At 36.7% G+C, this 24545-nt stretch overlaps 1 protein-coding gene across 2 annotated transcripts; it reads left to right on the forward strand.

Annotated features, from left to right (window-relative positions):
- The first annotated feature begins 12628 nt into the window (after positions 1-12628).
- TEX55 (testis expressed 55) lies at positions 12629-23272 on the forward strand. 2 transcript variants are annotated; one of them, XM_027105298.1, is made up of 4 exons: positions 12629-14775; positions 15332-15478; positions 17259-17321; positions 21154-23272. In XM_027105298.1, exons 1-4 carry the CDS (start codon positions 13618-13620, stop codon positions 21202-21204), a joined length of 1419 nt encoding a protein of 472 aa, XP_026961099.1. In that variant the 5' UTR covers positions 12629-13617; the 3' UTR covers positions 21205-23272. The 2 variants fall into 2 exon arrangements, with proteins under 2 accessions (XP_026961099.1, XP_026961109.1); XM_027105308.1 differs by having other exon boundaries at positions 17262-17321.
- The last annotated feature ends 1273 nt before the right edge of the window (positions 23273-24545 follow it).

The following is a 24545-nucleotide window of genomic DNA, read 5'->3' on the forward strand; positions in this document are numbered from 1 at the left end:
AAAATGTTGAATCACTATGTTGTACACCTGCACTAATACAATATTGTACGTCAACTGTACTACAGTAAAATAAAAAAAGAAAGATACAGGAAGAGAAGAGAGATCAAAAATATGTAAATTCATGCTCCAACTTATATAGATTTTTAACAAAAATCTAAGTCACATATTGCCTCTGTGCCTTAGGGTTTTCATTAGTAAAACAAAATGATAAGACCATGATAAATTTCAAAGGTCCATTTTAGATCTAAATTTTACGATTCTTTAGTACAAAAATTAGTTAAGGGTATGTATTTGAATTAACGTCTAGCTGGCGCCTGATGATCCAGGTAAGGTAGAGTTTGTAAAAGATATAAATGAGAGGTGTTTCACCTCTGAAGTGATGGAAAGGTAGAAAGGTGTGAAATAACTGAAGTGGTGGAAAGGTAGAAAGGTGTGAAATAACAGAATTCTACAGATAAAGGATGAAGCCTGTGCACAGATCTTTAGGGAATCTGAGTATCTCATCTTGTGGAATGACACACCTATCCAGTTACCCAAGCTAGTAGAAACCTAGGTGCCATCTTTGACCCCTTCTTCCTCCCTACCCATCATTCTAACTGATAATACCTCCAATCCATCTACTTCTCTCCATCCCCACTGCCATTTCGCTACCGTCCTCTCTTACATACGTGACTTAAATACCCTCTTTTTAAGAAAAATAAGTTATTTTTTAAAGTAATGTTACAAAATTCAAAAATTTCCAAAAGGTATACAATAAACATTTCCCTCCCACCCCAGTTCCCCAGGGACACAATTCCCTTAATAAGAGGAAACCAAGCTAACCAAAGTTTTGTGTTCCTTTCAGAGATATTTTATACATACACAAGCATGTATGTATATATGTTGGTTTTCTTTCCTGATTCTGTTCACTCTGTTCTGTATCTTGTCTTCCCCATTAATAATACATCTTGGAGATCATTGCATGTAAGTATACATAGAGCTCATTCTTTACAATAGCTGTACTCTACAGATATATGTTACATTTATACTATTCCCAATCGTTTGCTTTTTACAAATGATGTTGCAATGAATATCTCTTCACAAATTGTATTTTTCACATTCACAAGTATATCTGTGGGATAACTATAAACTTATATTAATCATTATTTTATTGGACAGTATCTATTACTCCATAATAAGAGCAACATTAAAATTATATATTTCTATTTCCTTTTCACTTTGCTCTTCACTCCAATAATGGCACATTCCCATTATCCCGAATAAGGAAATGTAGGGGGGTTTCCCCTTAGGGTATAGTGTCTTTTCTGGAAGACTTTTCTCTGCCAATTTTGCCTGAAATATGTAGATGCAACATCCTTCTGTATCTATTCATATTCTTATTTAACCACAGCTGCTCTCAGTAGCTTTTCCTCGTATATTATTGTTCAGGGCTATAGATTTCATCTAATTTTTTTTCAAAGATTGCATTTGCATTTCTGTCTTTTGTTCTTCTTACCTTGCACTGATTTCTGAGAGAAGAGTTTAGTGCCATCTTTACATGGCCATTTAAAAAACAGAAGCCTCTGTAACAGAATTTTATTAGTCTCCCTACCTCCAATCTTATCCTTCAATCCATTTTTTTCAGTTACAACAAGAACGACCTAAAATGCAAATCTGATCATGTCAGTACCCTGCAAGTAACCCTTTCATGACTCTGTACGCTCTTGAGATAAAGTCCAAACATCTCTGTCATCTGGCCCCTGCCCACCTCTCCTGCCTCATCTATTTTTCTGCAACCCCCTCATATACAGTACTGGAGCCTAATGAATTTCTTTATTCAAACTCTCCGTGATCCGTTCTTCTTCCAGGCATGCCATGTGCTCTTCTCTGTGCCTGCAATATTCTTCTCCTGACACCAACCACTCAGTTACTTCTTAACTCCTGATAACCCTTCAGCTCTCAGAATAATGATGAGTTACCATTTTTTTATTGTTTACCTAAATACTGTGCTAAGCAATTTATATGTATTGACTGCTTTATTTTCATAGAAAACCAATGAGATGACTACTGTTATTATCCCCATTTCAAGTATGAAGAAACTGGAGGCAGTAAAGATTAAGAAATGTGTCCAAGGTGACAAGCTAGTAGATGTTGGAGCTGCAGCTAGATTGCAGCTCTGCAAAGGTCCTACAACAACCAACTGGCTAGACGTTATGCCACTCTTAGTCACTGCTCCTCGCCCCTCAGCTTTGGGTTAATTGCCTCATCTCGATGCACCAACAGCTGCTTGTACTTCTCCCTTCATAGCTCTTAGCACAGTATTACAATTTGTTGTTTTCTTACCAGAGATGCCTTCTAGAATATGAGATTCTTGAGGTTAAAAACTGTATCTGTCTTGTTTCCTATTGTATCCACCTTCCCTGACACACAGCAAGTGCTCAATACATTTTTTTTGAAATGAAAATTTTTTCCCAGGATTGAAAAATGGGAGACTCTTTTTTAATATGTAGGAGAATGTGACAAGAGGTCAGAATCATAAAAAGCCCTTCCCTCAGCTAGGTCATCAGAGATAATAACTGCTAAGACTATTAAAACCTTATCAATGCCAAGTTACTCACCAGTACTAGAAAAGTAATCCCACCAGAGCAAAAGTCCCACCAGGGACATGTCCTCTTCTTACCTGAGAGAGGTGAGGAAAAGGAGAAAGGAAGATTAGAGTAAATAAATCTCATATCTTAAAATTGAAAAAGTAGTTACTTTTAGAAAGTCCTCTTTGGATACATGATTCCAGTACAAATATTAGGATGGGACCCACTCTATTAGACCACACAAACCTTTAAAAAAGAATGGATTACTTAAAGCTAACTCAATTTAGATTTGTATGGGATCATCTGTAGTTGTCCCAACATAAATCAGGGTAGTAGGATGGATGCTACTTCTCTGTCAAAGCTGCCACCATCCAGGAGCTCTGACCTTCCTCTGTCCTGTATCACTCCTTGTAGTAAGTCATCTACATGAATTTCAACAAGCTATCATCAGAACAGTAATATACTCATCCAATCTTCCTTAGTAAATTCTGGCTCCTCTGCATAATCAGAAAAGAGTTAAAGGTTACAAGTACTTTACAAGCAGATTAGGCAATCACAGGTACATTTAGTCTCTTCACTTGGAAGACAGCATTTACTGCTTTTCTTCAACAGGTCTAAATCTTTGTGATCTCGGATTAGATAGTGGTTTCTTAAATGTGACACCAAAAGCACAGGCTGCAAAAGAAAAAATACATTGGACTTCATTAAAATTTAAAACTTTTGTATTTCTTTTTTTTTTTTTTTTTGGGGGGCTGCATTGAGTCTTCGTTGCTGCGCACGGGCTTTCTCTGGTTGCAGCGAGCAGGGGCTACTCTTCATTGCGGTGCGTGGGCTTCTCATTGCGGTGGCTTCTCTTGTTGTGGAGCACAGGCTCTAGGCATGTGGGCTTCAGGAGTTGTGGCATGTGGGCTCAGTAGTCGTGGCTCGTGGGCTCTAGAGCGCAGGCTCAGTAGTTGTGGCGCACAGGCTTAGTTGCTCCGTGGCATGTGAGATCTTCCCAGACCAGGGCTCAAACCTGTGTCCCCTGCATTGGCAGGCGGATTCTTAACCACTGCACCACCAGGGAAGTCCAAAACTTTTGTATTTCAAAGGATACCATCAAGAAAGTGAAAAGGCAACACACAGCATGGGAGAAAATATTTGCAAATCATATATTTTATAAGGGATTTATATCTAGAATATATAAAGAATTCTTACAACTCAATAGTAAATGCAAGTAATTTTTAATTCTTTATTAAATTAAAAATGGGCAAAGTCTCTGAATAGACATTTCTCCAAAGAAGATATACAAATGGCCAATAAGCACATAAAAAGATGCTCAACATCATCAGCCATCAGGGAAATGCAAATCAAAACCACAAAGATATGCCACTTCACAGCTATTAATATGGCTAAAATAATAAAGACATAATAACAAGAGCTGACAAGGATGTGGATCAATTGGAACCCACATACACTACTAGTAGGAATGTGCAGCCATTTTGGAAAACAGTCTGATGGTTCCTCAAAATATTACAGAGAGGGCTTCCCTGGTGGCGCAGTGGTTGAGAGTCTGCCTGCCGATGCAGGGGACACGGGTTCGTGCCCCGGTCTGGGAGGATCCCACATGCCGCAGAGCGGTTGGGTCCGTGGGCCACGGCTGCTGGGCCTGCGCGTCCGGAGCCTGTGCTCCGCAGCGGGAGAGGCTGCAGCAGTGAGAGGCCTGCGTACCACAAAAAAAAAAAAAAAAAAAAATTACAGAGAGAGTTATCATATGATCCAGCAATTCCACTCCTAGGTATATACCAAAGAGAAATTAAAATATATATCCACACAAAAACTTATACACAGATGTTCATAATAGCATTATTCATAATAGCCAAAAAGTAGAAATAACTTAAATTCCATCAACTGACAAATGGATTAACAAAATGTGTTATATCCAAATAATGGAAATTATTTGGCACTAAAAAGAAAATGATGTATTGATATAGGCTACATTGTTGCTAAACCTTGAAAACATTATGCTAAGTGAAAGAATCCAGATATAGATCATATGATTCCACTCCTGTGAAATGTCCAGAATAGGCAAATCCATAGACCCAGAAAATAGATTAGTGGTTGCCTGGGGTTGGGATGAAGTGAGGGAGGAGCAGGGTAAGGAATGGGGAATGACTACTAATGTGTATGGAATTTCTTTTTAGAGTGTTAAAGATATTCTAAAATTAGATTGTGGTGACAGTTGCAAAACTCTGTGAATATATAAAAAGCACTGAATTCCACACATTAAATGAGTGAATTTTATGGTATGTGAAATATATATTAATAAAACTATTTTTAGAAATACATAATTATGTTAAAAACTCAGCCTCATGCTTAAAGAACAATAACTTCCCAGACACCAACCAAAAAGAACAAAACAAGCAAAACCAAGAGAAAACCGTCTTCCCTAGTCCAAACCACAGATTCTTAACTGGTTTTAGGGATAGGCAAGAATGACAGCTTGAACTAGGTTTAGAGTTGCTTTCACTTTCGTTTTCTCACAAAGTAATACATAAATAGGGTAAAGAATATAAATGAGAAAGGATGCAAGAGGGTCGACTTGGCTCCCTACTGACCCCTTTGTATGTCATGGAGGCACACCCAAAATTTAGTGGCCTTGGCAGTCCACACAGAGTTAGATATTACAAGTCAGAGGAGCACAAAACTGTACACTGTTTATTTTTTTACAGCCTTACCACCCCGAAACAACTCACAATAGAATAAACAAAAGAGGTGTTTCTCTTAAAAGGCTGTTTAAAGAAATATTGAAAAAAAATATTAGAGTATAACTGAGTAACCAAGAAAGAAAGAGGACTCAGTATTGGAAATTAAAAAGGAAATATAAGTGTATATAGAGAAGATTGAAATAATATTGTAAGAAAATACTTTATGCTCAATAAATCTTAAATTTGAGAGGAAATGAAATATTTTTCTAGTAAAGTCGAATTGTCAAAATTTTTTCAAGTAGAGGGAGAAAATCTAAGTAGACCAATAACCATAGAAAAAATTGGAAACTCTATAAAAGATGTCTACACACCACAACCATAACCCCTGCACCCTACTAGGACCAGACCATGAGATTTTATAGGTGAGTTTTAACAAAGCTTAAAGAACAGATAGTTCATATAAAAACTATTACAATGTACAGAAAAAGACAGTAAGTTTCTTAAATTATTTTATAAAGCTAGCCTAATCCTGACACCAAAACTTAACAAATATAAAACAAGAAAAGGTAACAATAGACCAATCTTACTGATTAATAAAGTACAAACACCTTAAATAAAATATTAGCAACTTACTCCAGAAGTGCATTTTAAAGGAAAATATAGGATGACCAAGTAAGGTTTATCCAGGAATGGATAACCGATTTAACATTTAAAAATCTCTTGATATAAACACATGAATAAATTAATGGAGAAAATCATATGATTATTTCAACAGATGCTACAAATTATTTGATAAACTTCAAAAGCCAATTAAAATCTCTTGTAAAATAGAAAGAAACATATATATATATATATATATATATATTCTTATAACTATCAGAAACCAAAATTAAGCTTTGCATTTCATGGGACATTCTCATTATATTCAGGAATAAAATGAAGACATCTATAATCTTCATAATTATTAAACATTGTTTGACAGTCTTATTCAATATTAGAAAAGAAACAAATGAGGTAAAAATATTATAAAGGAAGAGGAAAAGCTATCATTACCACTGTCTATTATGAAAAATCAAACTAATCTGAAAATCTGTTCAATCTAATAAGAAAATAAAAAAGATGACAGTATAAAAGAAACAGAAATTACCTTTCCTACATATTAGCCACTTGGAAAATATATTAGAAAAAAATCCAATTCACAGCAATAATAAAACTCATAAACTACATAAGAATAACTTTTTAAACAAATACAGTCAACATATAAGAAAAATAAAGTCCAAACATTACCAAAGAACATAAAAGATGGCCTTAAGAAATTTACATTAAAACACATAAATACTATTATTTACTTGCTGAATGTTAGGCACTGGCCTAAATTCTTTATCAATATTATGTCATTTACTCATCTCAACAATCCCATTGAGTAGTTGTGTTTATTTTCATTTTACAAGTGAAGATGCCACAGATCACAGAGGGCACACCACCTACCTAAGGACACACAGTACTTAAATGGTGAAGACAACATTCAAATCCAGTTTTGTCTGGCTCGAGGCCTGAGCTCTTAGTCACTATGTAATACTACAGAGATTGAAAATTAAAATGGATGGAGGAACAAATCAGGTAACTTAAATGATTAAGGGGCAGAACGGAAAGTGTGGGACAACTGAAGAATGTAGGTCCTCCCTGAACTGGTAAACTACTACTCACTAGGCAATTGTTGATATGTGGAACTGTGAGCCCAGTATTGGCAGATTTTCCCATTCTTAAAAAGAAACTGGAAATCTGATGTGAATATACAATGTTCCATTTTCAAACCTTTAAGCTGGGAGGGGTGGGGAGTGATGAAAATGGCAGAGTAGGTAGCTCTGGGGGCCTGTCCTTCCACTGAAACAATGAAAAAATAAGCAGAAACTGTCAGTCAACTTTGTCAGGACCCTAGAAAGGTTTTCAGCAACCTAATGAATGCTGAGTCAAGAAAGAGGCACTTAACAAAGAGTAGGAAAGTACTGCAGCATTTTTACTTGTCCTTGCTCCCAGCTTCTCAACTCGGCAACAGTTTTGAAGATAGCAGCCCATGTTCACAGTGTGGGACCATAGCCGCTGGTTCCAGAGGGAGCAGAACACACCTTGCTCTCAAAGAATTATGTTTGTCTTTTTTTTACTTGTCTGAGGGCTTTTACCTGAAGGACTGACACAAGATGCCTAATGGATAGAATATCAAGACAAAAGATCAGTATGAAAATACAGGACTTGAACAACACTATAAACCAACTAGACCTAACAGATATATAAAGAACATTCCTCCCAAAAGAGCAGATACACATTCTTCTCATGGAACATTCTCCAAGATAGACCCTATGTTAGGCCACAGGTCTTAATAAATTTAAAAGATTGAAATCCCAAAAAGTATTTTCTTTGATACACCCCATAGAATGAAGCTAGATATCAGAAAGAAGACTGGAAAATTCACAAATATTTGGAAATTAAACTACAGTTTTAAATAACCAATGGATGAATAAAAGTATTACAAGGGAAATGTATACCTTGAGATGGATGAAAATACCTTGAAATGGATGGAAATAAAAGCACAACATACCAAAACTTATGGGATACAGGGAACGCAAAACTCCAGAGGACATTCATAGCTGTAAATGCCTACCTTAAAAAAGGGGCTTCCCTGGTGGCGCAGTGGTTGAGAGTCCACCTGCCGATGCAGGGGACACGGGTTCGTGCCCCGGTCCGGGAGGATCCCACATGCCGCGGAGCAGCTGGGCCGGTGAGCCATGGCCACTGAGCCTGCACATCTGGAGCCTGTGCTCCACAACAGGAGAGGCCACAACAGTGAGAGGCCCGTGAACCGCAAAAAAAAAAAAAGAAGATCTCAACTGATAACCTAACGTTATACCGTAAAGAACTATAAGGAGAAGAGAAAACTAAACCCAAGCTAGAAGATGAAAAGAAATTCTATTCTAAAGAATTGATCAGAGATAAATGAAATAGAAAAACAGAATCAACAAAACAAAAAGTTGGTTTGTTGGTTGGTTCCTTGAAAAGATCAACAAAATTGACAAACCTTCAGCTAGACTTACAAAAAATAGAGAACTAGTAAATAACTTAAGTCATAAATGAAAGTGGGGACATTTCTACCAACTTTATGGAAGTAAAAAGGATTGTAAGAGAATACTATGAACAACTGTGTAGCAAAAAAATTAGATAACACAGATGAAATGGACAAATTCCTAGAAACACACATACTATCAAAACTGACTCAAAAAAAAAAAAAACATGGAAAATCTCTATTTTTTTATGTGACCTGTAACACATAAAGAGACTGAGTCGACAAAAGTAAAACCAACAACTGAACAAACCCAGAAATAGATTACTTCACTGATGAATTCTACCAATCATTTACAGAAAAATTAACACCAATCCTTCTCACACTCTTCCAAAGAATAAGAGAAGAGAACACTTTCTAACTCAGTCTATACACCAGCATTACCCTGATACCAAAGCCAGACAAAGACAAGAAAAAAAAAAAAACTACAGACTAATATCTCTTATGAATATAGATGCAAAAATCCTCAAGAAAATATTAGTAACTAAATCCAGAAGTATATTAAAAGCATCACACTCTACACCCTACTATATACAAAATGGATAAACAGCAATGAACTATAGCACACGGAACTATATTCAATATCTTGTAATAACCTATAATGGAAAAGAATCTGAAAAAGAATAGATAGATGTATATGTATACCTGAAACATTGTAAATCAGCTATACTTCAATTAAAAAATAAAAATAAAAGAAGCATCACAGTCCATGACCAAGTAGGATTTATCCCAGGATTGTTAGGGTGGTTCACCATATAAAACTTAATCAATGCTATGCACTACATTAATAGAATAAGAGAAAAAAACACATAATCATCTCAATTGCTGCATAAAAGGCAATTTTAAAAATCCAACACCCTTTCTTGATAAAAACAAGCATAATCTGATAAAGGTCTTTGATGAAAACCCCATATCATACTCAGTAATGAAAGCCTTCCCCTTATGATCAGGAATATGACAAGGATGTTCATTTTCACCACTTCTACTCACCATTGTCCTGGAAATTCTAGTAAGAGTATTAGGCAAGAAAAATAAAATGCATTCAAATTGGAAAAAAAGAATAAAACCATCCCTATTCACAGATGACATGATCTTATACATAGAAAATCCTTTAAAACTCACAAAAAACTATTAGAAATAATAAGCAAATTCAGCAAAGTTGCAAGATTCAAGATCAACCCACAAAAATCAGCTGTATTTCTATACACTACCAATGAACAACCCCAAAAATGAAATTTCATTTACAATATCATATGTATATAAAAAAATAAAATAGCTAGGAATAAATTAAACCAAGCAGAGGGTGAAAGACTTGTACACTGAAAACTACAAAAGATTGCTAAAAGAAATTAAAGAAGACATAAATAAATGGACAAACATCTCATGTTGATGTATTAGAAGACTTAGTATTCTTAAAACAGCAATACCAACCCAATGCAATCTACAAATTCAATGCATTCTCTATCAAAATTCCAATAAGCTCTTTGTAGAAAAGGAAAAGCCAATCTAAAAATTCATATACAACTTCAAGGGGCCCTAGCAATTCAAAACAATATTGAAAAAGAACAAAGTTGGATAACTCATACTTCCTGATTTCAGAATTTACTATAAAACAATAGGAATCAAAACAGTGTGTGACTGGCATAAGGACAGATAGATAGACTAATGGAATAGAATTGAGAATCTAGAAATAAGCCCTCACATCTATGACTGTAATGGACTAAATAATTATGTCCTCCTCAAATTCACATGTCAAGGCTCTAACAAATACACCCGAAGCCAACAGTAAGAGGCAAGATGTGGTGCAACTTGAATTCTTTTATATATAACTGGTGAGAGTGCAAATTGGTACTACCATTTTGGAAATCTGTCTGGCAGTATTTACTAAAGCCAAACATGAGCCTATCCTATGATCCAGGAATCCCACACTGGTCTATCCCAAGAGAAATGAGCACTTAGGTCCACCAAAAGACATGTACAAGAAAGTTCTAAATAGTTCCAAGCTACAAACAGTCCAGTGTCAATCAACATCAGAGTTGATAGTTTGTGGTATAATCATACAATGGAATATACCAGAGCAATGAAAAATAACTGTATACTGCTATGTGTAAGAATATGGTTTAATCTCAGACATAATGTAGACCAAAAGAGGCCAGAATAAGAATCATATTGTGTGATGTTCCAAAACCAGAAAAACTAAGCTATGGAAACAGAGATCAGGACAGCAATACTTAACTTTGGGAGGGGTAGTCACTAGGGAGGAACATGAGGGAACCTGCTGGAAAGTTGGAAATATTCTATATTTTGATGTGGGCAATGTGTACATAGATGTATATGTGTGTGTAAAGATTCATCAAGCTGCACACTTAACCTTGTGCACTTAACTCTATGTAAGAAAAAAAGAAATACACACATACTGAAAAGTACTGAAAGAAAATGTAAGTGGGGAATATTTGTATAATCATAAGTGATAACAAAGGTCTTCTTAAACATGACCCCAAAGAAAAAAACTAGAAAGGGAAAAATAAACTTAACTTCATAAGCCAAAAAATATAAAACTACATGGCAAACAAGCCAGAAAACTTTATTTGCAAAGTTTTATGTAGTCTTTATATAGCAAAGAATTAAGTATTTTAATATGTAAGAAGCTCTTACAAATCAATAAGGAAAAGACAAAGGCAAGACTAGGAAATTTACAAAAAAAGAAATCCGAAGTCATTAAACATATTTTAAAAAATACAAATTAAAACAAAATACTACTTTTCACTTATCAGATAGGCGACAATGAAAAATATATACAGAATTGGACTTGGTATAGGGAAATAGCATTCTCATATATTACTGGTGGAGCTAGAGATTGGCCCAACTTTTCTGGAAGGCATTTTTAAATATAGTACTTTCAAAACACCAAAATGAGCACACTTCCTTAACCAAGCAATTCCACAACAGAAAATTTATCTTAAGGAAAAAATATGACAAACTTATAAAATGTTTGTACAATGATGGTCAATGCAGCACTGTTAAAAGCAACAAAATAAATTCATATAATAAATTATATATTTTTTTAAATAGCTACTCTTTATGAAGCACATATGAGCTAATTATATTTGTTATCTCATTTAGTTTTCACAAGAATTCTGAGAACTATTATATTATTCCCATTTTCATCTGCAGATGAGAAAATTGAAGCTCAGAAAAATAATGAGATTTGCTCAAACTCAACAATCTAATAAGTGGCAGATACAGAATTAAAACAAATTGGTCTAACTCCAAAAGCCAATGCTCTTTAATTTAGATTACATTTCTTGACATGAAAGAACATTTAAACCATAGCATTAAATGAAAATGTAGTTTATAGAACAGTTACATGGTTTGATTCCATTTTGTAAAATATACACATACCTATAGATATTAGATGTATAGATTTGCATGGGAAAAATTTTAGAAGGGTATACATGAAAATGTTAATAAAGGTTATCCCTGGGGTGTTTGGGGGACTTTTTTCAAATTTATGCTTGTTTTTCTTACTTTTCTACAATAATTACATTTAATTTATAAATGGAAAAACAAATCTACAAAACCAATGCCCCTTTGAAGTTGCAAACCATAGACCTCACCTATTTTACTTCAAACGTAGCATCCATTTGCTTCACACATTTTTAGATAAATAAATAAGGCAAATCTTTAATATATTTATATCCGACAAACTCGTCTTGAGCACCAAATATGTTCTAGGTACTGTTAGGTAAATGATTTTATTTCAGTGCATCTAAAGTCTCCTTCCGCTCCTAAGTATGGCACCAAAGGTACGCACTCTCCCTCTCACTCCTTAATTACTACTATTTGCATTTGGATTTTAAGTCTTATCTCTAATTATTGAATGCAATTAAACCCATATTAAAAGAATATCTGGCATCACACTACCAAACCTTGGCCTGCCTCACCACCTCTGTACTACCCCGCTCCTGAGAGTAGAGGGCGTGCTGGCCTGAAGTGGATTCTTAAGGTTTATTTCAAAAAGGGAGGGGCAAATCTCAAAACATGTACCCCACTGGCCACCACCATCAAGTGCAAATTCCCCACCTGTTAAGTATTCCTTCTCCTATCTCTCCCCCACCTTCCTGACTCCTTTTCTTTCTGGAACTCTGGCTCCTAACCCTAACCCTCTCTTCTGCTATAAGACCATTGGATGGGGTGATTTTAGAACCCATTCTCACTGGATCTCCTCTCCTCTCTCCAGCCCTCCAACCATATATGACTAATTCAGCAAGAAAACACTTGGAGCTTGGGTTTACACCGTCAGGACAGCTCTTCCCAGAGAAGATGGAAAGCAGCTTCTCCCCTGTCCTGGAGACAGAGAAGAGGATGCTCCTGCAGCAATGAACTGCCAAGGGGTGTGTCGGGATGAGAGTGAGAAGGAAGTAAAAGCCTTCTCTCTACACTCTTACTATGAAGAAAGAAAGATACGTTTGACTCTGGTAATGTGAGTGTTAGAAGGACTAAAGCCTTCCTGGTACCACTGAAAACAGTACGGGCACTCTTTGGAAAGGCTGGCTTTTAAAAGTTTTTGTTTTGTTTTTTTAATTAAAAGAAAAACCACAGAATTTGGCCACATCACCCCAATACCGATAAGAGTCTAAAGAAAAATAACATTTAGCAGGACCATTTACTAGCACATGCCCAGCAGTAATCATACTCTGCAACACAACTGTGGTTATACAAAAGTCAGTAGCCAATGAAACGTGGAATTTGGTTGATGGCAACAGTAACCTCTGTTCAGGTCTGCCGCCCTCATGTGGTTGGACGCGTGTTCATAGCTAACATTTTGTTGGTTCGAGTGATAACCTGCTGGATCCTATTTCACACACACAGCTGTGGACCTCCGTAAGAAAACGGGGAGGGGACCGCTCTAAGGCACCGATTCACAGAGCCCTGAGGCCCGGTCACTGGGCGGTGGCGACGCCAGGCTGTGGGCATCACCATTTCTTGGGAGAGGGTGTCCGCCCCTGCACTCGCATCCTCGCTGGGCACCCGGAAGCATCCCTCCCCAGGCAGCGGCGGGGCTCTCCCGCTCACCTCCCGGCATCCACCGGCATCCGCCCGCGCGCCCGGAAGAGCTGGAGCTCGGCGGTCCAAACAAAGCCCGCGGGTATTGTTGTCTAGTGCGCTCCGAAGGTCGCCTAGACTACCCGGCCCGGCCCCACCCACAGCGTCTGGCAATCTAGACCAGTCCGGTACCAGGCAGAAAATGGAAAAGCCTCCAGAAGAGGCTCCGGCGGAATCATCGGAAAACCAAAGTACAGCCAAGTCCCCAAATGACAGCCACACAGACAGCCCGGAAGACAACAGACAGAACCAGGATGAAGTGGAAGCAGATGACCAGACTGATCACGGAGCAGCTGACCAGGCTGCCCAGATAGTGTCTGCCCTGGCTGAACCCAACGTAGTTAATCAAGCTGACCACAAAGCATGTGAATCCATGGGAGAAAGAACATCTGATCGGGCTGACCTCAGAGCATCCAACCATGCTCATCATGTTGCCGATCGTAGAGCATCTGATCAGGTTAACCGAAGCATGTCAGAACAGATGGACGACAAGGCATCTAGCCAAGCTGGTGGCGTGGAGGAGTCTGAACAGACTGACAGCCAGATGTCTGCTCTGCCTGAACGAGGTACTTCTGAACAGACTGAACAAAGGGCTTCTGAGCAGATTGATCACAGAATGTCCAGCCTAGCTGAGAGAAGAGCTTCTGAAGAGATTGACTGTAAACCATCTGTCCCATCTTTACAAAGAGCCTCTGAGCAGAGCGATCACAGAATGTCCCTCCCGGCTGACCAAAGAGCTTCTCAACAGATTGAAAGTAGATTGTCTGGCCTGGTTGAGCGAAAAACTTCTGAACAGATTGATCATAGATTGTCTGACCAAGTTGACCACCGAACATCTGTAAAGACGCACCACGAAGTGTATGACCAAGCTACTAAACCATCTGAACACCAGGCTGCTGACCCTGACAAGGCTGGCAGTGAATCTGACCAGGCTGACGATTTAGTGGAAGAAGAGGATGATTACACAGAAGACAACCTGTTTGACTATGGAGCATGTAGCCGGTCTGATGATAGATTATTCCACCAGCTTGGCTGCAGCAAGGAAGACAAAGAGGCTGACTTCAGAGTACAACCCTGCAAATTTGAGCCTGGCCAGACAGATGGCAGCATAACCAAGGCTTCCCTTGAAACTGAAACGGAAAGTGTAGCTGATCTGCAAGCATTCATCCCATTTGATCACGGATTGACCAGTACTTCCCAAACAAAAGACCAAGCCTACTCCCCAAGATTTCCCTCCATCTCATCCAAATTGGACTATATCATCAGTCAAGAAAAAACTCAACCCGTGGAAACCAAGCCTGTAGGTTAAAGGGGCATTTGATACCCACCTGGGAGGTTGGAGGTTAAGCCAGGGGTCTGGCAGAATGTAGGAAGAGGGCACATGTTGTGGTATGTGTGACCCATAGGATTCAGGAAGGGCAGGAGAAGGGTGGGAAATAAAAAGATGGATTGCCTTCTCTGCTACACTAAGTAAGGCCATTCAGGAAGGATCAACGTACCAGGATTCAAGAGACCTGGGTTTCAAGTCCTGGTTCTGCTGCTAACACTGGGACACTAAGTCATTCCCCCTCTGGGCTTCTACCAAAGGAAAGGAATTTGGAGTCAGTTGGAAATCTCTGTGAAGGGAAAAGTATTTGAAGTAGATTGGAGATGTCTAAGGTACCTCCCAGGACTCAAGGTGCATTACATTGCCTGGAGAATCAGCCAGATCTCTCATAATAATGTCTTTGCTCTTAATTCCTGGTGTTCAGATCCCATCAATACCAGATTCCACTGATAACAGCAGCAATAGCAACAAAACTTCCTGGGGATTTTCAATTCATTAAAGACTCTCTTGGGGGATATTTCCATTTTAGGTTGATATTTCAGAATACCAGGAAAGAAGGAGTTTTCAGGCATACAATCAACCTTATAAGAAGCAGTTACCTCCTATAGTACATGAAGATCCTTATCAAGTTTCACTTCGATACGTGGAGAAACACCACATTCTGCAAATATTCCAGGTAAACCGCTCAACCTCTTTTTTAATTGTGAGTTTTAAAGTAATTATAATGTAAACGACAAACTTTGACTTGGCTTATAAGAGGTACAAGAAAGGGCGTTTGCTATAAAAGGGATATAATCTTAATGAGAAGTCAGTAAGTGCATTAAGACGTATTAACCAAAAGTAGTAAATGATAAACACCAAATGAATGATTTTTATCATGATGTGAAGCCCTTCAGAGGAATTAGAGATCTGATAGGTTGGTTGCTAGGGAAAAAATTTGGCCCAGGGTTAAAGTTTGAGCCAGACTAGGAAGGAATGACAAAATAATGGCAATTGAAAAGGAGAGAAAAAGACTTTCCAGGCAGGAATATAATACTTTCAAAAGATGACCAACCTGTGACCATCTAAGAACCCACAGTCTTTAGGAGAAAAATGACATAGTTAAAAGTTGCTTCCAATTCTTGAAACTACAAATTTTATAGACCTCAGGATATGGGGCTGGAACCTTCTTTAAAGTATGACATTCCTTGGCCAATACAGAATTATAAAATGTTATCACATTTATAAAGTTTTTGCTGTTTTGTTGTTTTTGTTTCTGTTCTCCTGACATGTGTATTTTTATGTTAATATTATGATGCAGCAAGGTGTATATACATATATAATGACATATATACATGAAATAACTTTGTGGTTAGAAAGTTGTAAGTACGAGTGGCCCACCCCAAATGAAAGCATTTAAACTGGAAGAATTGAAGTTTAAAGAAGTAGGAAATAGAGGAAAGTGCACAAATTTTAAAATCTGTTAGCCCAGGGCTCCAAGCTAACTTTGTCCCTTCTCATCTTTGTGATTTGGAGGAAATTACCTAACTTCTGTGAATCTCAGTTTCCTCATATAAAATAGAGATAAGTGATGTTTGCTTTATTAACACTGCTGTATGCCTTTTCTTTCTTTAAAATGTCATTTTGTGGGAGAATGCTAATGGCTGGATTTTCTGGCTTTAACCAAAGAAATACTAATTATTAAACTCAAGGATGAAAGCCGTAGAAAGTAGAATTCTAATCGTTCTGTAAGTAATTTTCTTTATCTGTCAAGAAAAAACAATGCTTATGCATTGAACGTTGTTATCAGAAAAATTAGTTATAAATACGTGTTCAGTAGACACATATATGAAATAATTAATTAGCGTGGATGCATTAAACAGACCAGAATATTTTATACCAAAAAATTTGCCCTATTGTTATTCCCTGCAAGTGAGAATTTTGCTTGCTTTATTCTAATTTTTTGAGTTATTCAACAACAGTAAAACATATGGAAGGGGGTCTCTGAAGTTTTTTATGTTCTTCCTCATTTATTATTACAAACGCTGAACATCATTTTCACCTTTTAGAATCAAATGCCTTAGGAGGAAGTTTCTATGTAAAAATCATACAGTGTTTTAAAATTTTTATTCCAAACTTTTTCTTTGACTATTCTTCAAAGCAAATAATTTATTGATTTCTCAGTCTAGCAAAATCACTATTCTCAAAACCTTTCCCCAAAACTCTTTGATCTTAGAAACTAGAAAAATATACATTATTATTTATTCCTAAATTTTTAATCCCTCCACATTTTACCTTAATTTGCCCAAATTTATCAGCAGTAAGAAAGTAATTTGTCACTATGTAGAGATATACGAATTTCTTTAAAATGCTATGGTACATGTTAGGTTAATGTAAAAGATTGCTTCAGGTATAACCTGACCATAGAGCTTTAGCTCAGAACCATAATGTGATGCCTTTCTCTCTCTCTCCCTCAGCAGATCACTGAAAAGCTAGTCTATGAAAAGCCAGAAGACCCTGTGAGTTTTATGCTGTGCCAGGTATGGAATAGGAAAAAAAGAACAAGCTTGTTATTCTGTTCATTATAAAATATAGCACCCATACAAGTGTACAAAACATATACAACTCAGTGAATTATCATGAAGTGAGCACACCTGTAACTACCATTCAAGTTCAAAAAAAATTAAAACATTACCAGCATCCAAGAAGCCCCCTTTCTTTTCTTCATGGTTATCACTTCCCACAAAGGGACTATTATTCTGAATTTTACAATAATGACATTCTCACTTTTCTTTATAATTCTACCATGAAACATGAATCATGAAACACTTTGGTTTAGACTTGTCAGCCTTTTTTTTTAATTTATTTTTAAATTTCTTTTTTTTTTTTTTTTTTTTTTTGGTGGTTAAGAGCACAACTTCTAGAGCCAAAAGCTTTACCTTTGAGACTTTAAAAATGTTGTTTTAATTTTTCATGCAATTTTAAAAGGCTACTTTCCATCTACACTTATTACAAAATATTGGCTCTGCTTCCCATGTTGTATAATACATCCCTGAGCCTATCTTACACCCAGTAGTTTGCCCCCCACCACTGGTAACCACTAGCTTGTTCTCTATATCTGTGTAGGCTTGTCAACCTTTTAAACTTTATGTAAAGGGAACCATGTAGTAGGGACTCATTGGTTCATTCTTCTTCTCAAAATATGTCTGTGAGATTAATCCGTGCTGTTGTGTGTGGCTGTAGTTCATTCATTTTCATTGCTGTATAGTACTCATTGTATGAAATGCCACAATTTATACTTTCTGTGATAGATGTGGACCTTCAGGTTATTTCCAGCTTGGAGCTATTACAAAAAATTTTCCTAGGAACTTTCATGTGCGTGTCTCTTGGTTCACATATACACACATTTCTCTTGGGTGTATATCCACAAGAGAGAATGCTGGATTGTCAGGTATGTGTTCGATCAGCTCTAGTAGAGTATTTCAAACAATTTTCCAAAGCAATTGTACCAATTTACACTCCCAATAGCAGTGTATTTTAGAGATCCAGTTGTCTTACATCCTTATCACTTACACCCAACACTTAGTATTATCAGTATTTTCAGCATTAGCCTTTTTTTTTTTTTTTTTTTTTTTTTTTGGTTTGCAGGCCTCTCACTGTTGTGGCCTCTCCCATTGCAGAGCACAAGCTCTGGACGCGCAGGCTCAGCGGCCATGGCTCACGGGCCTAGCCGCTCCGCGGCATGTGGGATCTTCCCGGACCGGGGCACGAACCCATGTCCCCTGCATCGGCAGGCGGACTCTCAACCACTGTGCCACCAGGGAAGCCCCAAATAAATTTTTTTAAATAAAAAATAAGAGGCTTCCAAATCAGAAAGGAAGAAGTTAAAGTTATCTTTTCCATTTAAAATGTGTAGCATTCTCTTGGTTTTCTATAACTAGGATAATTTCAATTGTATCCTTAACATTGTGAATATTATGCTGTGTAGACTTGAGTTCTGTCATACTCCTGTGACAAGTGTTGTTTTTGTTTTAGCTGGCAGTTAACATGGTTAGATTTGAATTGTAAGCTCTCTCTCTTGCCTTCTGTGGTCATAGCTCAGGTCAGTTCCTTAAGCCTACTACTACTTTGAATCTGTCCTATGAATGCATGATTCAGAAGTCAACCTGAGGCTTGTGCAGAGTTCATGCACAGAATTAAGGAATCTCCTCCCCTCTTCTAGGATTTCCCCTCACTCTTCAGCATCTAGCCATATTTGACCAGTCTACTTCCTGTAATTCTTCCATCCAGAAAGACAGGGGGCTTTCTGTCACAGTTTGAGGCATTCTTGTGCAGCCATAGCTATGTCTGTGAGTCACGACTGTCATTGGGTCAAAATTACAAAAAATGAGAAATTCGCTCCATTTGGTCACTTGCTCTAAGTTTAGACTCCTCTCCAAAATCTGCCTGTCTTTGCTTAGTCACCGGAACCTTCAGGTAGCTGTGAGGTTTTTTGTTTTGTTTTGGTTTGTGGGGTTTTTCTTTTGTGGGCAGGGTTGTATTTTATCCATGAATACATAGCTGTATTTTATCCATGAATGTATAGCTGTTATCCATGAATACATAGCTGTTATTTGCATCGTGTGGAATGTGTAGCCAGTTGAACTGGTATTTAAAAGCAAAAAGCCTCAACGTGATCTACCTGGTATGAGAGTATCTGCCCAGCAATCATAACTGAGATGATCATCTGATTCTTATTTGCAGAATTCATTTTTTTTTATTGCTTACTCTTGCATATAGGAAGCAGATCTTCCTTTTTAATATATAATATATACATATGGGTTTTATCACATAAATTTAAGTGTGTGGTGTTTTTAGTTTATTTAGTTCAAAATAGTCTCTAATTTTCATTATGATTTCTTCTTCAACTTATGGATTTTTTGACATTAGATTATTTATATAAATTATCTAATATTAGATATCTAGTTGCCCTTTGGTTTATGATTTCTAAGTCAATTGCATTTTACTCAGAGATCAAGATTTCAAATCTTTGAAATGTGTTGACTTGCTTTATGATGCAGCATATGGCTAATTGCCGTGAATGAATTAATTGGAGTTGAAAAAATATTTATTCTGCAATTATTGGGAAGTGTCTAAATATATCCACTAGATCAGGTTTGCTAAACATGTTGTTCAAGTCGTCCAATATTATTGTGAATTTGCCTATCTCCTATAGTTCTGTCAATTTACGCTGTGTATATGTAATTGAGGCTATGTTATTCGGTGCATATGAATTTAGAGTTCTTATATTTTTCTGGTAAATTGAATTTTTATCATTAAGAGGTATAACATGAACTCTACTCCTTTCAATATTGTTATAGCTGTACCAGATTTATTTTAGTCAATATTTAAATGGTATATATTTATTATTTTTAACTTTACTCTGTCCTTGTCTTTTAGATATCTTTCTTATATATAGCATGTATTATAATTTTTATAATTATTCAAATCTGATAAGCTTTTAATTGGAGCATTTAGTCCCTTTATATTTGATGTTATTAAAGATACATTTGGGTTTAAATCTATTGTCCTACCATATGCTATTTGTCCTGCCTGTTTTGTTTCTTTTCCTCTACTTTTTATCTTCTTTTATTGTTCCATTTTTCTCTCTATTTAGAAGTTATACTCTCTTAATCTTTTTTTTTTTTTTGGTTTCACATTGGGGTGATTTTTAAAAATTAATATACTTTATTTTTTAGAATGGTTTTAGGCTTCCAGAAAATTTGAGCAGAAAGTACAGTGAGTTCCCATTTACTCCCTCTCCTTCCCCCATTTCCCCTATTATTAACATCTTGCATTAGTGTGGTAGATTTGTTGCAGTTGATCAGCTGGTTTGATATATTATTGTTAACTAAAGTCTATGGTTTACATAAAGTCTCTTTGTGTTGTACATTCTATAGGTTTTGACAAATGTATATGATATGTATCTATAATTACAGTATCATACAGAATAAGGTCACTGCCCTGATAACCTTCTTAATATTTTAAATGGTGTCCCTAGATACTACAACACGTATTCGTGACTTATCAAAGTCTAAATTATTTGTACCAAGTCAGTACAAGGACTTCTGTATTTTATTTTATTTTTATTTATTTATTATTTATTTATTTATTATTTATTTATTTTTTACATGACAATTTCTTGAGCATCTTTAACAGTCAGGAAACCTGCAAATTAAATTTACAGTAAGATAATATGTAAAACCACAAGATAGCAAAAATTTAAAAGGACTTCAGTATTTTAAATGTCTATATATTTTAACCCTACAAGATAAGGTAACTCAAAGTAGACCAAAACTGCAAGTGAAAAAAATTCTTTTTCATTCTCCTCAGGTACAGGAAATGATACAAAACAGAAAGAAAAGTGAAACCTACGAAGAATGAATCTCTCCTCAACATTGTTTACAGCCGTCAGTGTCAACACTATGTTCTGTTTCCCACTCTGAAAAATCATTTTTGAATGGTCATTTGTAGTGACTCTGCCTAAATGTGTTCTTATTTTTTAAGTAAAAATCTACTGGGTAGCTTCGTAAAATTCACATAACAGTTACAGATACCTCTGACTCATCATACAAAAAACATAGGCACATATACTTATCCATGCATTGATATTTCTGTACTCATTCCTCCAAAGCACTGAACAGAAACACGTTCACAAATCCCAGAGAGGATCAAGAAAAGAATATTAGCAATTTATACACATTCCCAAAAGCATACAAACCCATCATGTCTCGAAACTGTTTATAAAATTTTCAATCGGAAAATGTGCGGAAAATAATTCGTAACAGCACTTTTTTCTCTCTTAAGGGAAGGTAACTGTTGTAAGATCTCTTTTCTTGTTTCTTAATACCTCCAACAAATTTTTACTGTTTTCCTCTTTGACCCCGCCTGTTATATTCTGACATTAATGGAAGTGATTTAATCTATTCCAAGGGATAATCTTCTTCTGATTTTTAACCTAAAGCAAAACTCAGACATGTTATACTACTCTGTATACACCTATGGGAGAGGCAGAATGTCACTTATTACCTTTAACCTCTGAAGAGTGTCTGCATCGTGTGGAACGTGTAGCCAGTTGAACTGGTATTTAAAAGCAAAAAGCCTCAACGTGCTCTACCTGGTATGAGAGTATCTGCCCAGCAATCATAACTGAGATGATCATCTGATACTACTTTTGTGAGCTGAACCTTTCATTTAATTTCTGTTTGAACATTATAGCAGACTTGATTCTTCATATTGTTTCCCTGGCGATTTGGTATAATTATGTGGTGTATTGCAATGAATTAAGCCTCTGTTTGAACAATCATGCATAAATCCCCTTTTTTATACCTGAATTTCATGTCTAATAATTATAGTTTTTAAATCTCTACTTAAAACTTCAAAGCTTCTTTAGCTTTTTCTTCAATTGTCCACAAAATGTGCCAGTGCCCAGACTCCAGGCGGATAAGCAGCCTTTCTGTTGATTGTGGGCTGGCAAAACTAGGTAAAAGCTGATAAACTTACAGTGAACCTGTGAGAAAACTTTGAGTGACATGACTAAGGTTATAATTAATCAGTTGCTAGAACAAAATAACCCAAATATTGAAGGGTCCACAATATCATTAGTGATCAAAAACTTGGATGTTATCAATAACATCTGAAATTAAATACTGAATTTAGTTCACTGGTTTTCAGCCCTAACACTTTACTATGTTTCTTAAAGCAGAACACCTCAAACTAGTCCACCTCAGCCACTTCAGCCCTTCTCATTGACATTCTGTGATGCATTTCAGAGCTGTCATTTTGACCTTTCACAGTGAGGCAGTGGACCAGAGGGGATGGGCTCGGTATGGTCCAGTGATCCTGTCTGAACATGTTTGACTGAAAGGAGAAGGGAGAAAATGGAGATCAGGCCTCACTCTCAGTGACTCAGGCTCTCTACTAAAAGATCTGTATAGTGCACAAGATCAGTCAGCGAAAAGTATATTCAGTTCTTAGTCCCTAAGTGGTAGGAAGTAGTCCCAGACCAGGAGTAAAGGTGAGTCTCCAGGTGGAGCTGGCTGTCAACTAGAAGAGGAATAGGAGTCCCAGCCTTTTCAGAGTAAAACTGACAGAGGACATGGAATGACACATGGAATATAAAGGTAATGGGAATAAAAGTTTCAATGTCAGAACAAGCAGAGATCAGAAGATATGATCTCCCTTGAAGGAATCCCCCAAGGATGCTTCTAAAAAAAGGAGTTATTCCTATAGATATGAGGTGTGAGTGTCTCAAGTATTGATGTTAGATTTTACCTGAGCAATCCTAGTGACGCTCCCTCACTGCGTTCCCCAGCCACCCCAATCTCCTCACAGTAATAGAGAATGAAGCTACTAGAACAGTTTTCCTGGGCATATCCCTTCCTCTCTTCCATTTAAAGAATAAACATGACATCATTTGTCATTAGGGAAATGTAAACCAAAACCACAATGAGATGCTACTTCACATCCACTAGGATGGCTCTAATCAAAAAGACAGACACTAACAAGTGTTGACAAGGCTGTGGAGAAATTAGAATACTTATACTGGTAGTGGAAATGTAAAATAGTGCAGCTGTTTTGGAAAACAGTTTGGCAATTCTTCAAAAAGTTAAAATTATCATATCACTCAACAATTCCAAACCTAGGTATATACTTAAGACAACTGAAAATATATAGCCATATATAAACTTGTACAAGAGTGTTCATAGCAGTGTTCATAATAACCCCAAAGTGGAAACAACAAAAATGCCCATCAAGTGATGAATGGATTTTTTAAATGTGATGTTTGACAGATGAATGGATAAACAAAATGTGGTTTATATATACAATTGAATATTACTCAGCCTTAGAAAGGAATGAAATTCTGACACATGCTACACCATGGATGAACCTTGAGGACATTATGCTAAGTGAAATAAGCTAGTCACAAAAGGACAAATACTGTGTGATTCTACTTATATGAGGTGTCTAAAGTAGTCAAATTTAGGGACTTCCCTGGCAGTCCAGTGGTTAAGACTTTGCCTTCCAGTGCAGGGGGTGTAGGTTCGATCCCTGGTCGGGGAGCAAAGATCCCACATGCTTCGCGGCTAGAGTAGTCAAATGCATAGAGACAAAGTAGAATGGTGGTTATCGGACTGGGGGAAGGGGAAAATGGGGAGTTGTTTAATAGGTATAGAATTTCATCTCTGCAGAACGGAAAAGATCTGTTGCACGGCAATGCGAATGTACTTTACTGAACCATACACTTACAAATGGTTAAGATGGTAAATGGCATGTGTTTTCTACCACAATTTTAAAAAGTTAAAAATGAAAAAAGTTATATATCCATACAATGGAATATTGTTTGGTTATTAATAAAAAGGAATGAAGTACCAATATATGACTATGGCTTGGGTGACCTTAAAAGCATTCTGTGAAGTGAAAGAAGCCAGTCACCAAAGGCCACATAGTATATGATCCCATTTATGTGAAATATCCAGAAGAGGCAAACCCATAGAGACAGAGAGTAGATTAGTGGTTGCTAGGGGTAGGGGAGGGGGAGGAGTGGGGAGCGAATGCAATGAGAATGAGGTTTCTTTCGTGGGTGATGAAAATGTTCTAGAATTAGATAGTGGTAATGGTTGCACAACTCTGACTGTCCTAAAAGGCACTGAATTGTACATTTCAAAAGGGTGAAGTTTATGGTATATGAACTAGATATCAATAAAGCTGTTTTTAAAAGATTA

The sequence above is a fragment of the Aethalodelphis obliquidens genome, unplaced genomic scaffold (assembly GCF_003676395.1).
Source record: "Aethalodelphis obliquidens isolate GAN/ISIS:26980383/991018 unplaced genomic scaffold, ASM367639v1 scaffold1, whole genome shotgun sequence".
NCBI classification, from domain to species: domain Eukaryota; kingdom Metazoa; phylum Chordata; class Mammalia; order Artiodactyla; family Delphinidae; genus Aethalodelphis; species Aethalodelphis obliquidens.

Excerpts from the sequence above, each read along its gene's own strand:
- TEX55 (XM_027105298.1), top strand. The coding sequence starts at position 13,618 with ATGGAAAAGCCTCCAGAAGAGGCTCCGGCGGAATCATCGGAAAACCAA. Across the intron at positions 14,776-15,331 it reads AACCCGTGGAAACCAAGCCT|GTTGATATTTCAGAATACCA; the intron begins GTAGGTTAAAGG and ends TTTCCATTTTAG. Across the intron at positions 17,322-21,153 it reads TGAGTTTTATGCTGTGCCAG|GTACAGGAAATGATACAAAA; the intron begins GTATGGAATAGG and ends CATTCTCCTCAG.